Source organism: Nannospalax galili, unplaced genomic scaffold, assembly GCF_000622305.1.
Source record: "Nannospalax galili isolate Female #2095 unplaced genomic scaffold, S.galili_v1.0 scaffold406, whole genome shotgun sequence".
NCBI lineage: Eukaryota > Metazoa > Chordata > Mammalia > Rodentia > Spalacidae > Nannospalax > Nannospalax galili.
The window spans coordinates 6,208,713-6,223,415 of record NW_008357033.1 but is presented as its reverse complement, the minus strand read 5'-3'; the positions used below and the strand labels follow the sequence as shown (position 1 = coordinate 6,223,415).

The window sequence follows — 14,703 nt, the reverse complement described above, 5'->3', positions numbered from 1 at the left end:
ACGGAGGTAATATTACTCACCTTGTGGGATTTTCTTTTTCATCTTTGTGTGTGTTTGTGTGCTTGTGTGTGTGTGTGTGTACATGCATGCACAAAGAATTGATACAGTGAGCACCTGGAGATCAGAGGACAACCTCAGGTGCCAGTCCTCACTTTCTACCTTGAGATAGGGTCATTTGTTGTTCTCCACTGTGCACACCCTCCAAGCTGCTGAGACGCTCCTGTTTCTGCCTCCTATCTTGTCATAGGAGTGTAGGGATTATAGACATAGGCGACCATATTGGACTTTAAAAGGGTTCTGGGGATCCAAACGCAAGTCTTCATGTTTGTCCTGCAAGCACTTGACCCACTAGCCATCTATCTCCCTAGCCTCTTTGTTGAGATTTTGGTTGTTTTTATTGTTGTTGTTTACTGTACTTAGGAAGGAGCCCAGGGCCTTATGCATGCTAGGCAATCTTCCTAGCACCGAGCTCTACTCCCAGCCCTAACAGTTTGCTGTTGTTTTCCTTTTTGTGACAGGGTGTTGCAATGAGCTCAGTCCAGCCTCAAACTTGTTATGTAGCCAAGGCTTGCCTAAAACTCATTATCTTTCTGCCCTTAACCTCACAAGTAGCTGGACCTGCAGGTGCACACAGCTGTGCTGATCTGTGAGAGGCAGTGTAAGTCAGAGAAGAAAGTACAGCTTCAAAGTGTCTGTCTGAAAGTTCAACTACATCCTGATAGTTTGGGGCATCTTGAGCAAGTTTCTCTTTGTACATAAAGAACTCTACAGTATCTTCTACCTCAGATCAACTTTCTCCAGAAAAGGCACGTAAAATTAAAGCACCCTTTGTGGGACCAATCCTCAAAGGGGCAAAAACTCTTCTCTGCTCTTAAAATTAAATTCTACTGGGTGTGGTGGTCCACACCTCTAACTCCAGGACTTGGGGTGGCTGAGGCTGGTGGATCTTTGTGAGATTAAGACAGCCTGGGATGAGCCTGCTTAGTGGGGTCTAGGCCAGCTTGGGCTACATAATGAGACCCTGCCTCAAAAAAAACCCCAAAACAAAAATCAAATTTAAATATAAAAGAATATTTGTGCAATCCAGTCCCACTTTGGGGCAGTTTCTTCTTTATTATCAGACTTGAAAGGGACTTTAACATGAAGAAACCACAGACAGATTTTAACAATGTAATCTCGGGGTGGTAGAACAGGAATGTTTTTCATTTTATCTGTGTCTGTCTAAACCTTCAAAATCTGTAATTTAGAGGTAGAGATGATGGCTGCACAGTAAAATGTACACTTTAGAATGGATTTTTTTTTTTTTGGCTTTTGAGACAGGGTCTCCCTGTACACCCCCGAGCCTGGGACTCGCTATGTAGACCAGGCTGGCTGATCCGCCTGCCTTTGCCTCCCAAGTGCTGGGATTAAAGGCGCGCCACGACGCCCAGCAAGAATGGATAATTCTTTGAGTTCTGTCTCATTAAAAAAGATTATACATGGGGGAAGTGGGCCTTAAACCTTTAATCCCAGCACTGCGGAGGCAGAGACCATGAGATTGAGGCCAGTATGGTCTACATAATGTGTTCTACAAAGTGAAACTCTGTTACCAAAACAAACAAACAACACTCTTATGCAATAGATGCGTGACTTGATCTTCCTTTTGTGGTTTGAGGAGAGAGTCAAGGATCATTTTCGAGGCTTGACCTTTCCGGCAGGGTCACAGGCTGGACTTGCAGCGCGCTCCTCCTCCCGCCAGGGGGCGGGGCGGAACCTAGCTCCTGCGCTGGCCGGGGAGCGCGGCCTCCTCTTGCAGCCCGAGCGTGGAGAGGCGGGGCGGCGGCGGAAGCGCGGGCCGCATGACCCAAGTCTCCGAGCGCGTTGTCGGACGTCGGAGCTATCCCCGGTCCTTGCAAGCCCTGGGTCCCTGCTTGCACAACGGGACTACCGGATCCCCGCCAGCCTCATGGCGCTGCAGTCGCTGCAGAGCTCGGGAGTGGGCCTGCGCAGGATCTTGTCTCACTTTCCCGAGGAGCTGAGCCTGGCTTTCGCCTATGGCTCTGCGGTGTACCGCCAGGCGGGGCCCAATGCACACCAGGAGGTGAGCCCCACCCCCGGCACCTGTGCCCTCAGTCCCCACGTGCCTTCCGTCCCTTCTGAGCCCTTGGGTGTCGTGGGCTCAGCACACGCCAAGCATAAACCAGCAGAATGCTAGCCATAGTGGTGTTCCCCCGTGTGAGCTGGATTTTGGTTTTTGTTGCTTAAAAATATTTTTTTATTGGGCCGGAATCCCAGCACTCGAGAGGCAGAGGCAGGTGGATCTCTATGAGATCGAGGCCGGCCTGGTCTACATAGCGAGTTTCCAGACCAGCTGGGGCTACAGGGAGACCCTGTCTCAAAAAAAAAAAAAAAGTTTGTATTTTTTTATAATTTCATACTATGTGTTTTGGTCCTATTCACCCCCCAACTCCATGGGGAGAGAGATAAGGTTGTTTTTGTTTTTTGAGACAGGACCTCATCATAACTTCTTAGGTAAACCAGACTAGGTTCTTTTGGTTTTTGTGGGTTTTTTTTGTTTGTTTGTTTGTTTGTTTTTTTAAGACAGGGTCTCCCTGTAGCCCCAGTTGCCTTGGAACTCGCTGTGTAGACCAGACAGACCAGAAATCCACTTGCCTCTGCCTTCCAAGTCCTGGGATTAAAAGATGTGTTCCACCACACCTGGCACATAATTACAATTTTTAAAAACATCTATCAACTAAGCATTGTGGTGCACACTTGTAATCCTAGTGATGGGGAAGCAGAGAAAAGCGAATGCCTGAGACATGCTGGCCAGCCAGCCTAGCCTACTTGACAGACTCCAGCCAGTGAGAGACCCTATTTCAGAAAAACAAATGGACACCTTAGGTTATCCTCTGCCCCTCCCCTCCCCTCCCCAACCACATTGTCTCCAACTCTTAAGTATCACTAATGGCTGGAGATCATGCTAGGAAACTCAGATCAGTCTTTAGCCTCCTGAAAGCAACCTAGTGATTTTTGTTGTTATTTTGAGAGAGGGTCTTACCATGTAGCCCCAACTGACCTGGAACCCACTATGTAGACCAGGCTGGCTTCAAACTCACAAAGATCTGCCTACCTCTACCTCCTGAATGCTGGGATCAAAGGTGTGTGCTGTCACACCCAGCTATGTGTAATCTTTTTTAATGAGACAAACTCAAAGGATTATCTATTTTAAGGTGTACATTTTACTTTGCCACCATGCCTGGCCCACCCTGTGATTATTCAGTGAATTTTTTTCCTTTGAGCTAACCTGGAATTCTCTGTAAGAAAAGATTCTTCTCTACATTCAAGTTAACAAGTCTTGTGTATTCTTACACTTAAATCACACTCAGGGCAGTGCCTTAGCCAGTCCTGTCTTTTCACTACTTACATGGCGTCTCAGTGTCTCCCTATCAGATTTTCCTCAGCCTTAATCTCTTCTGTAGCATGGGAAATCTCTCTCTCTGATCTCATTCAGTTCCATGGAAATATGTCCTGTTACACCAATATCAAACTGTAGGTCCCAGACCATGCCTGGTTGTCCTGCCAGTGGGAGCAGCATCCTCTAGGGTGACTCCACCATGCCCATACTTCCCCAGTTACTTCTGCCACACTGTTTTTTCATACAGTCTTCAAAACTCACACTTGTCATGTTTAAGAAAATTTCTCTTTCCTGTCCTTTTGATCTTACCCCTGTTCTGAGTGAAGTTGGTATATTGCCCATTCCTCTGTGGAGTCAATTTAGGGAGGATCTCTCAGGTCCTTCTCCCTGGTAGGCTCTTGACCTCTACCCTGGGACTTATCACAACTGATTATAGGCACACATTAAGTGGTCATAAATCAGTGAGAGTTGGAACAATTTATTTCCCTTTACAGACTATATAGAATTTATCCACACAATGTTAATTTAATCTGAAGAAAATTGGAGAAGAGTTACCCAAAAGACAGTGATGCGTAGTGTGGTTCAGCCCACAGAATCTGTTGCCATGCTGCTTAGGTCTGCCACTCTAACTTCTGCCTCGGGCAAAGCACTTACTGGTCCTTCATTTCCTTTCTTATAAATTGAATAATAACACATTTGCCTTGTAAGACTATTTTGAAGATAAAATGACCTGCTGTTTATATTGTATGTAAAGTGTTTAGCTGGCACAGTAATACACAGTAAATAAGTGTTTGGTATCACTATTTATATTGACAAAACAAAGCTCACATTGTTTCCTGAGGCCTGCTTAAGTTCCTGATGATAACCCTCAGTCTTATGGCCATTAAACATGGTATTATGGCACTTTAGAGCTTTCCATTACATATCTAGCTGTTTTTTTTAAGGAATTTGTATTGAACTCACACTTATCTCTTTCCAGAATCCCATGCTAGACCTTGTGTTTGCAGTAGATGACCCGGTTGCATGGCACACAGAGAATCTAAAGAAGAATTGGGGCCACTACTCTTTTCTGAAACTGTTGGGGCCCAAGATGATCACATCTATCCAGAATAACTATGGTGCTGGAGTCTACTTCAACCCCTTGATCTTGTGTGATGGGAAGGTAAGTGACTTCAAGCCTTGGTCTTAACTTGGGTGGCTTTAATTTGGCAATAGAATACCAGTGAAATATGTATGTCCTTGTTCTCAGGAAATAGCCATACCTCTGCTGGCTTCCTTAACCATTTTTTAAAATTTAGTTTTTATGGCCAGGCCTTTATATGGCTGGGCGTGGTGGTGCACAACCGTTAATCCCAGCACTTGGGAGGAAGAGGCTGGTAGATCTCTGTGAGTTTGAGGTCAGCCTGGTCTACATAATGAGTTCCAGGACAGCTGTGGCTACAGGGAGACCTTGTCTCAGAAAAAACAAAAAAGAAAATTCAGTTTTTATTTTATGGATATGAGTATTTTACCTGCATATATGGATCCCTTGGAACTGGAGTTCCAGGTGGTTGTTAGCTGCCATGTGGGTGCTAGGAACAGGACCCAGCTCCTCTGCAAGAGTAGCCAGTGGTCTTAACTGCTGAGCCATCTCTCTAGCCCTCTGCTGGCTTGAACCCAGGCATGGAGCAGTCATTTTCCCTTGACTGTGAGTGCAGTGTTCGAAGATAGTTGAATATGACTCTTTTTGTTTGTCTTTTTTGTTTTTGTTTATCGATTCTTTTGTTTGACCTTTGGCCAAGTGGTTTTCAGGTTGTAATCTGTTGGACACACTGATTTAGTACTAGAGTAGATTTAGTAGGGCTGGAGAATTCGACATTCTAACAGACTTCCAAATGATGTTGAAGTTGCTGGTCTAGGAACCACATGAGATCTATTGTTTGGGCAGTGTGGGAATCAGCAGGGCCATTTAGAGCCAGTTTGGAAATTGATGTTATGTACAAAGAGGGACGGATGCTTCCAGGAAGAACTTGGAAGTGAACAGGATGTCAAAAGTGGCTGGGTGCATGTGGGTGCTGAGTGACAGAGGGAACCTCTTTGTATCAGCAGGTGAGTAGGACTTGTCTAAGGAGATAGGAAATGGAACACTGACTGGGTTAGGGATGACCTGTGGGTTCCCCTGTGCCAGCGCTGCTGCCCATTGTTAGAACAGTCAAAGCTTTACAGGTTTGTGTCTAGGGATCTGTTAAAAAAGCAGATCTAGATTCAGCTGGTCTGGATGGAACCTGATACTGTGCATATTTTACAAGGTCTTTCAGTGAGTTAAAGGGCAGGAGGTTGGAGTAATGACGAGAGAAGGGCTTGAAGACCTGTCTGAACTTGGCAAAGAACTGAGTGATTGCCTAGTGATTCCTGCATAATCTTAAGGCCATGTATTTGCTTTTCTGGTCAAGGTTCTATCCTGTCCCTTCCTGCATAATGCAGCCAAGGAAACCATAGTTCAGAAAAAGAAAATACTTCCACAAAGTCCTGCAGCTTCCTAGTAACAGGTTCCAGAACTTCCAGGCCATAATGTGTCCATGGTCTAATTGTTCCCTGTCTACAATTACATGGTCTTGTGCGTCTACTTTTGTTTTGCAAAACACATAGTTTGGTTCTTTTTCATAATTAATACTATGCCAAGCCTATCTAATTAGTCATTTTCAAATAGTATCAGGAGCTCCAGTAACCAGATGTTTGGGCATGATTTTATGCCAGAGGGGATGTACTTTTTAATTGAAATTCTTTAGCTACTCTTTAAATATTTGCAGCCTGAGGGGGCTACTTACATACTGAGGTTTAGCAAAGATATTTGTTGATGTAAATGGGACTTGGTAAGCTGGGAAATCTACATTCAGGGTTTATGCAAATTACTATGGAAATGAGTTTGTCTATAATTCCATGTGCTTAGCACTGATAAGAGGTTTTTAATCTTTGGGTGTTGTTTTGTAATTGTAACCATTTGAGAGTCCACAGCAACACCAAAATTCGTTATGGGAAAGATGTAAGTAAAAACTTAATTAAAGAAAATTTTCTAGGACTGGGACTGCAGACATGCATTATGGTGCCCAGCCATAGGACCTAGCTTAATTCTACCCTGCAGTGCCACCTGACATGTCATTTATTATCGCTGGTCTTTCTTAATGCAGAAAATATTGGATGACCAGGTTAAAATTCCAGGACCTATATCTGTATGTGTCTGTGTAGCTTAAGCCTTGAGGTTTCTGTTTTTCAAGGCAGGGGTCTCATTTTTTTACCCAGGCTGGCACCAAACTGCTCCCTGGTTGAAGTGGTCCAGTAATCTACCCGTGTCTGGCTCTGGAATAGCTGGGATTGTAGGCATGCATTATGGTGCCCAGCCTTAGGACTTGCTTTAATTTCACCCCACAGTGCCACTTGACGTCATTTGTTGTCACTGGGCCTCTTTCTCTTTTAAGATTTACATTTATTGTTGGGTATGATGGTATATGCCTTTAATCCCACCACTCAGGAGACAGAAACAGGAAAATCTCTGGTCTCTACATAGCAAGTTCCAGGCCAGCAGGGTTTACACAGTGAGACCCTGCCAGAGAGATGACTCAGTAAGAGCACTTGCTGCTTTTCCAGAGAACCACGTTGAGCATCTCACAGCTGCCTGTAACGTTAACTCCGGGGATCTGATGCCCTCTTCTAGCCTCTGCGAGCACCACATACATGTGACAGACAGACAGACAGACACACACACACACACCCCAATTTAAAAAAATAAATTAAAAAACATTTGCATTCATTTAGTTTTTGTGTGTATGTATGTGGACACATGCATGCCACCACCTTAAGTCAGAGGACAGCTTTCAGGAGCTGGTTCTCTCCTTCTACTTTATGGGTTCTGAGGTCAAACTCAAGTCATGGGGCTTGTTGGCACGCACCTTTACCTGCTGAGTCCTTTCAGTGGCCCCTGGTACCCAGTTTCTTATTTCTCAGATGAGGAACTTTAAATTAATCACTTTGCAGATTGAAGGACCAATCCTAGCAGGTGTCTAAAGGCCGTTCTGCCTTTAACAATCATGTAACCTGAAAAACTGGCCGCCTCGCTTCCTTTACCTTGGGAGCCAGGTCAGACTTGGGAGAGTCTCTGGATAATTTTGGTGGAGATGTGCGTTTTCAGGAAATCGGAGTCCTGCTCCTAGACAAAAACTGTTTCCTTACTTCTGTGCTTGTGTAAGGAGCAGCCTGTTATTTTGTGCTTTTTCATGTCATCTCCTTTTTCAGCTTATCAAATATGGGGTTATCAGCACGAGTGTACTCATTGACGATCTCCTCAACTGGAAGAACTTGTACATTGCTGGACGCCTGCAGAAGCCGGTGAGTGTGCACCCCATAGGCCGCCACAGTCAACCTTGCCTCTTTACTTGACCTCACTTGGATCCCTGTGATATGGAATGGAATGGAATTCCGGGGAGATGGGGAAATGCATGTAGAGTCCTCCTATGCACTGTGAAATTCATCACCCAACAGTATCCAGTTACCACCTTGTGGTACTGTGATTCAAGAAGAAATGTTCCTTGGTTCCTGTTAAAGCACCTAAAAACCCTTGGAATTCCTCTGAATGTTAGGAATAACAGGGACTGGGGGTGGAACCGAGGGTGTTATGCATGTTAGGTAATTGCTACCACTGAGCCAAGTCATATCCCCAGGCCTGGGTGACTCTGGATGAGCCTCTGCTTAGCTCCAGGATAGGGTCTGATGACCAGAAGAACCAACCATGTGACTAGAGGGCCCTACTTCCAGACTTTGGGGGTTGGGGGGAGCGCTAGAGATTGAATTACTTAGCAAAGCAGTGAATTAATCAGTCACTGTCAGGTAACAGAACTGCCATTAAAGCCCTAACGACAAGGCCCAAGAGATTCATGCTGATGAACACCTTGAAGTGCTGGGAGGGTGGTGCCAGTTAGTAGGTTAGTACTCCCCACCCAATATCTTCTGTGTTTTTTTTTTTTCTTCTGTGTTTGTGGTTTGGGGTTTAGAACCCAGAACTTTGTGTATACTAAATACCCACTCTCCCCCAGAATGATATCCCTAACTCCTCACCTCTCCTACTCAGCTGTTCCTCAGTTATAAACTGTTAAGTGAAGTGCAGGTTATGGAAACCTCTAATTTACAGTTCCAGTTAGAGAGGGTCTGTTGAATTGGATGGTAGGAGATGCATCTGGTGTTCAGAAAGTTGGAGAATTAGTTTGGTGAAGACCAAAAGCCAAGGCAAATGCCTGTACTCCTGGCACTCAGGAAGTTGAGGCAAGAGAATCCCAAGTTTGAGCCCAACCTGGGCTACTTAGACCCTATAAATAAATTTATGTATGCATACGTACATAGACTGAGACGGATCATCTTAAACTCACACAGCTTCATTTGCCTTATGAGATCAGGCTCAGTTAGTCCATTTGGCCAGAGAGAGAGGCAGAGGTGAAGCCCAGTGTCTCCTCGTGTGTATCGGGACCACCGAGATTACCTTGCCCTCTAGAACCCAGGGCCATGGAGCACCATGTCCACTGCTGTCTCTCCAGAGGCCTAGGATAGTACCTGGTGCATGAGAGCTTTGCAGCTGTTATAAGGCAGTAGGTAAGTCAGACAGTCAATCCAGAAATCATGACTGGGACCTTGGAGTGTCCTCCAAAGGTCCGTGATGGTATCCCGTGCTTGTGATCTTACTTCTTTTAGGACTTTGCTGGAGGGGTTATGGGGAGTAGGCATCTTCTTGAACTCTCAACAGAAAAAAGTGGGCAGGAACTTGAACTTTAAAAAGAAAAAAAACGGGGCTGGAGAATTGGCTCAGCTGTTAAGAACACTGATTGTTCTTGCAGAAGATCAGGTTTGATTCCCAGCATCCACATGGCAGCTAACAACTGTCCATAACTCTAGTTCCAAAGGATCCGACAGCCTCTTCTGTCCTCCGTGGGCGTTGCACGACATGGGTGTACTTACCTACATGCAGGCACTACACTCATACACATAAGATAATAAATAAAATATAAAAAGGAAAAAAAGAAAACAATTATTACATTTTTATTTACTTATTTTGTGTGTGTGTTTGTGTGTGTGTATGTGCGTGCGTGCACACATGCACACGTGTGTGTTGCCCAGAAGTGCCACAACACGTGTGGAAGTCAGAAGACAACTTGATCTCCTTATACCATGTGGGCCCCAGAGATTGAACTGAAGTTGTCAGGCTTGGCAGCAAGCAACCTTACCTACTGAGTCGTTTCTCCAGCTCAGGAATTTAACTTTTAGCAAGTATTGGTAAATCGTATTATTTCTTTTTTTATGCTTATTTTTTAATTTTCCAAATTTATGGTCTATTTTCAAAAAGTTTCTTTCAAGAGCTGTGTTCAGTAGTCATGGTTACTAATCCAACACCTTTCTAAGGGAAATATTCCCTGTGCTATCAGAATATCTCAGGTTCCAAAGATATCTGTGGATTGTTGTCAGGTGCTTTTCATAACAGTGACACATTGCCGTCTCCTTTTGCAGTCAGCTGTGGGAGACCAGACAGAGCTTTATACAGTCATAGCCCATTGGTTTATAAAGAAAACTCTGATAACTGATGTATGTGAGCTGTGGAGACTCTCTTACCTTGGAACCTGGACTTAAAAATGTAGTGGTGTAGCTCATTAAAGTGGCCAGAAGTGTGTGATCTGGGTAGTATTGCACGTGTACGCTTATCAGGCTGTACCGTTCAGATGTGTGCCCTTTACTGTGGCTTTTACTTCAGTGAGAGCAGTTCTCTGTGTGCTGGGGTTGGAACCCAGGACGTGATGCATATGAGTCAAGACAGCTCTACCACTGAGTTTCCTCCATGTTCCAGTGAAAAACATTAAGGGACTAGAGAGATGGCTTAGTGGTTAAGAGCTGCTCTTCCAGAAGACATAGGTTTGATTCCCAACACCACATGACAGCTAACAGCCATCCATAACTCCAGTTCCAAGGGAATTTGGACCTTTTGACCTCATTGGGCACTGCACAACATGGGTGCACTCACATACATGCCGGCAGTACACTCATATACATAAAATAAAAATAGTAAAATTTTAAAAAATTGAATGTCTAAGAACAATAGTCTTTCTGAAATTATTTCATAAGTATTCATATGAATAGATAATTTTATTTATTTTATAGATGAATTTGTCAGTTCTGGGTCAGATAACTAGTAAAACTTAAGCAAACAAATGTGGTTTAAATTTGTAAATACACAGCTTCTATCCCAAGTCTTCTTCTTGTTGTTTTGTTTCATTTTGGTTTTCCTTGAGACATGGTCTTGTGTGTTGTCCAGAGTAGCTGGGACTACAGGTGTGCACCAGCATGCCCAGCCCCAATTTCTTAGGGATTTTTTTTTTTTGGTTCTGGTTTTGTTTTTTTGAGACAGGATCTAGCTGTGTAGACCAGTCTGTCCTTGAACTCAGAGAGATCCAGGATCAAAGGTTTGCCCAGCTTCAACTCTTTTTTCCAGTGCTGCAGATTAAACCCAGGGCCTTGAACACCCAGGGCCTACCACTGTGTGACATCCCTAGCCCCCCAAGGGTTAAGCCTCAGTTATTCAGTGTATAAGCCTCAGTTATTCCATCTATATAAGCCTCAGTTATTCAGTGTATAAGCCTCAGTTATTCCGTCTATATAATGGGGATAACAACACTTGACTGCTATACTACAAAGGTCTTTAAGACCAGAAGCAGGGTGGTGTGTTCAGAAGAACACAGGTCTTTCAGAATCCAACAGACCTAGTCTAGCCACCTCCTCTCCTCCTAACTGCATGCCCCTGTACTGCCAGCTGAATCTCCCTTGCCTTAGGGCAGTCTACTTGTGGATGGGGATTCTGAAATGTGTGACACTTCAGTCAAAAGTTGACACTGAGAAAATGCTGTTTCCCGCTCAGTGTCTGGCTGCCTCTGCAATTTTAAGATAAAAGGGGATTGAATTAGAAATTTAATAGTCTCTGTACTATATTTTATGCCTGCAATACTTTTAAAAAAAAAAAAAAGTGTTCGTGCTGGGCGCAGTGGCACATGCCTTTATCCCAGCACTCAGGAGGCAGAGGCAGGTGGATCTCTGCGAGATTGAGGCTAGCCTGGTCTACATAGTGAGTTCTAGGCCAGCTGGGGCTACAGGGACATCCTGCCTCAAAAAAAAGGGGGGGGGTGTTTTACTGGGGATTGAACCTAGAGTGGCAGATAAAACTGTGTATATCTTTACTGACTTAGAGAAAAAAATATTATTGCTAGTAATGATTACCCCTCATTCTCATTAAGTTTCTGGCACAACAAAATTGAGTTAAGGGGGTTAGGGACATAGGCCCTGAGTTCAATCTTAAACACTTCAAAAAGAATTTTTTTGAGGAGAAAAATAAATTAGGCTATCTTTAAAAATTGAAAATGAGGTGGCTGGAGAGATGGCTCAGTGGTTAAGGGCACTAGCTGCTCTTGCAGAGGACCCAGGTTCGGTTCTCCGCAGCCACATGGCAGCTCACAACTGACTGTAACTCCAGCTTGAGGGGAGGGGTGTCCATCGCCCTCTTGTGGCCTCTGAAGGCACCTGCACACACATGGTCACATACATACATGCAAGTAAATACTCATACACATAAAATTAAAATCTTGTTAAAAATTGGTAAGTGAACACAGTACTCCCTTGGCTCCCACTCCTGTGGAAATAAATGTTAGTTCTGTGACAAAGAACTTCAGACAAACGTTTTACCGCTAGGTGGCAGCAAATATTTGTCAGAAAGGACCAGATCTGATGAGGGCAGCAGAGTCTTCCAGGGGAACCAGAGTAAATGTCTCAAGAAAGAATCATGAGAATCATGACTTCTGTTTTTGTGTGTTAAAAGGAATTACATCAAATCATTTTGTCTAAAGCTTTAAAGTTGTCTGTGTCTTGCAAATTGAATTGGAATTTCTCAATCAGTAGCAAGTTAAATGGAATTTAAAGGATTTAAAAAACTGGACATTGCGGGACAAAGTTGAGTGTAAGTTAAATTTCTATCATACTTTGCTCTCAGCATACCTCATAGTTGAGGAGACGCCCATTTTCTACAGTCAAGTTCTGAGTCATTTGGTATTTGTATGTGTTTGGTGTGTGCGTGCACGTGCGTGCGTGTATGTGTGTGTGTAGTGTAGGCCAACACTGAACTACATCTCAAATGCTACAACAAATACCTTTCCAGTACAGAGTCATAGAATTTAAAGTATTTAATAGACTGTTGTGTTCACCTTTCCTTGGGAGACATTAACAAATGTCTGTTTGTCTTAGGTCAGGCATAGGTGATGACCAGAAAAATGACTCCACTCACATCTAGCTTGGTAAAATGAGGAGTTTGAGTTTAATTAGGGTTATTTACAGGAGCATGTGTGAGATGTGGGCAACCTATAGGAGGCTTACAAGACCCAAGACAAGTGTCCCGTCCATATGTGCCCCCCCCAAAACCCTTAACCACTTACAGATCCTCCAGGAGGAGTGGGGCCTTGTTCACCTAGTGTGCTGCCTCATGAGCCCCTCGTTTTCTGCCACTTTAGCTTCTCGAACCCTCCTTCCCCTCTACGAGGAATGCTACTAAGTAGACTGTGAGGGTTTCATGTGGGTAATCACACCTACTCTGACTTCAAGAATGCAATAGCCATGTCATGCTTAGAGGCAGTGTTCCACAACAAAGATTATGGACAGCCCTTTGTAAATTAAAAACAAAACAGAAACTCTATCTTAATATAAATCAGCTCCTGATAGAAACAGTTTTGTACTTTTTATTTTCTGTTTTTAGTGAATAGCTAATGTCTTTTTAAGAGAACAGGCTCTCACCATGTTGCCTTGCTGGTCTCTAGCTCTTAGTCTCAAATTATCCTCTGGCTTCAAATTTAAAAGCATTCACATTGCCATACGATGATGTCTTGTTAGAGGATTTTAATGCATTGATTGCAGTACATTTTATTTGCTAAAATATATTTTATTAACACAACTTGTTTTTTCCTTTTTGAGACAGTCTCCCTGTAGCCACAGCTGACCTGGAACTTGCTATGTAGATCAGGTTGGCCTCAATCTCACACAGATCCACCTGCCTCTGAGCTGGGATTAAAGGCGTGTACCACCACACCCAACTTAACACAGCATTTGAAAATAACAACTTTTCAAGATATGTCCTAGTTTGCCTTCTGTTGCTGTGATAAACACCAAGACCAAAGAGCAACTTAGGCAGGAAAAGGTTTCTTTGGCTCACAGATCACAGTCCATCATTGAGAGGCTAAGGCAGGCACTCAGGCAGGAACCTGGAGCAGAAACTGATGCAGAGACCGTGGAGGATGCTGCTGACTGGCTTGCTCAGCTACCATTTTTTTTTTTTTTTTTTTTTTTAGGACAGGGTCTCCCTGTAGCCACAGCTGGCCTGGATTTGCAATGAAGAGCAGGCTGGCCTCAAACTCACAGAAATCCACCTGCCTCTGCCTCCCAAGTGCTGGGATTAAAGGTGTGTGCCACCACAACTGGCTCAGCTACCTTACTTATACACCCCAGGACCAGCTGGACATGGGTGGCACCACCCATAGTGGGTTGGACCCTCCTAGATCAATTAACAGTCAAGAAAATACCCCAAAGAGGTACTCACAGGCCAGTCTGATTGGAGGCAGTTTCTCAGTTGAGAGCCCCTCTTCCCAGGTATGTCAAATTGACAACCAAGACTAGCTATCACAAGATAGAACTCACCATATGACCCACTCGAGTAAAATATATGTGGATTTTAGTATATTTACAGTTGTGTGACTATCACCATAATGTAGCTTTGCTAGATGTATTACATTTTGTGGATAGAAAAATCTCTGGTATGAGAGGCCTGAACTAGAAATTGGAAAACCTGGTTTACTAGATTTGGCTCTGCTACTGTGAGCCAGCATTTGGGCCTCTCACCTTTAGATTTTTTTTTAAATATTTTATTTATTATTTTTTTATTTTATGTGTACGCGTGGTATTGCCTGCATGTATGTAAGTGCACCTGTGTCATGCATTGTCCGTGGAGGTCAGAAGAGGGCGTCAGATCCTCTGGAACTGGAGTTACAGACAGTTGTTAGCTGCTATGTGGGTGCTGAGAATCGAACCCAGGCCTTCTGGGAAATCAGCCAGTGCTCTTATTCATTGAGCTGCCTCTTCAGCCCTGGGCCTCTCACCTTTGAAATGCAAAGATAGATCCATTCGTTTGGTTACTCAAAAAACACCTAAGTTTCTCTTCTGTGCTTGCTGAAGGAAAAAGGAAGAGAGGGAGGGAAAGGGAAGAAAGG

At 44.0% G+C, this 14,703-nt stretch overlaps 1 protein-coding gene across 1 annotated transcript in view; it reads left to right on the top strand.

Moving 5' to 3' along the window:
- The first annotated feature begins 1,815 nt into the window (after positions 1-1,815).
- Tamm41 (TAM41 mitochondrial translocator assembly and maintenance homolog) overlaps positions 1,816-14,703 on the top strand; it is a 43,130-nt gene continuing 30,242 nt past the window's right edge. Inside the window, exons 1-3 of the mRNA XM_008854947.3 lie at positions 1,816-2,080; positions 4,377-4,559; positions 7,667-7,759. Coding sequence (XP_008853169.1) covers positions 1,946-2,080; positions 4,377-4,559; positions 7,667-7,759 — 411 coding nt within the window. The 5' untranslated portion in view covers positions 1,816-1,945. The remainder of the gene's footprint in view (positions 2,081-4,376; positions 4,560-7,666; positions 7,760-14,703) is intronic.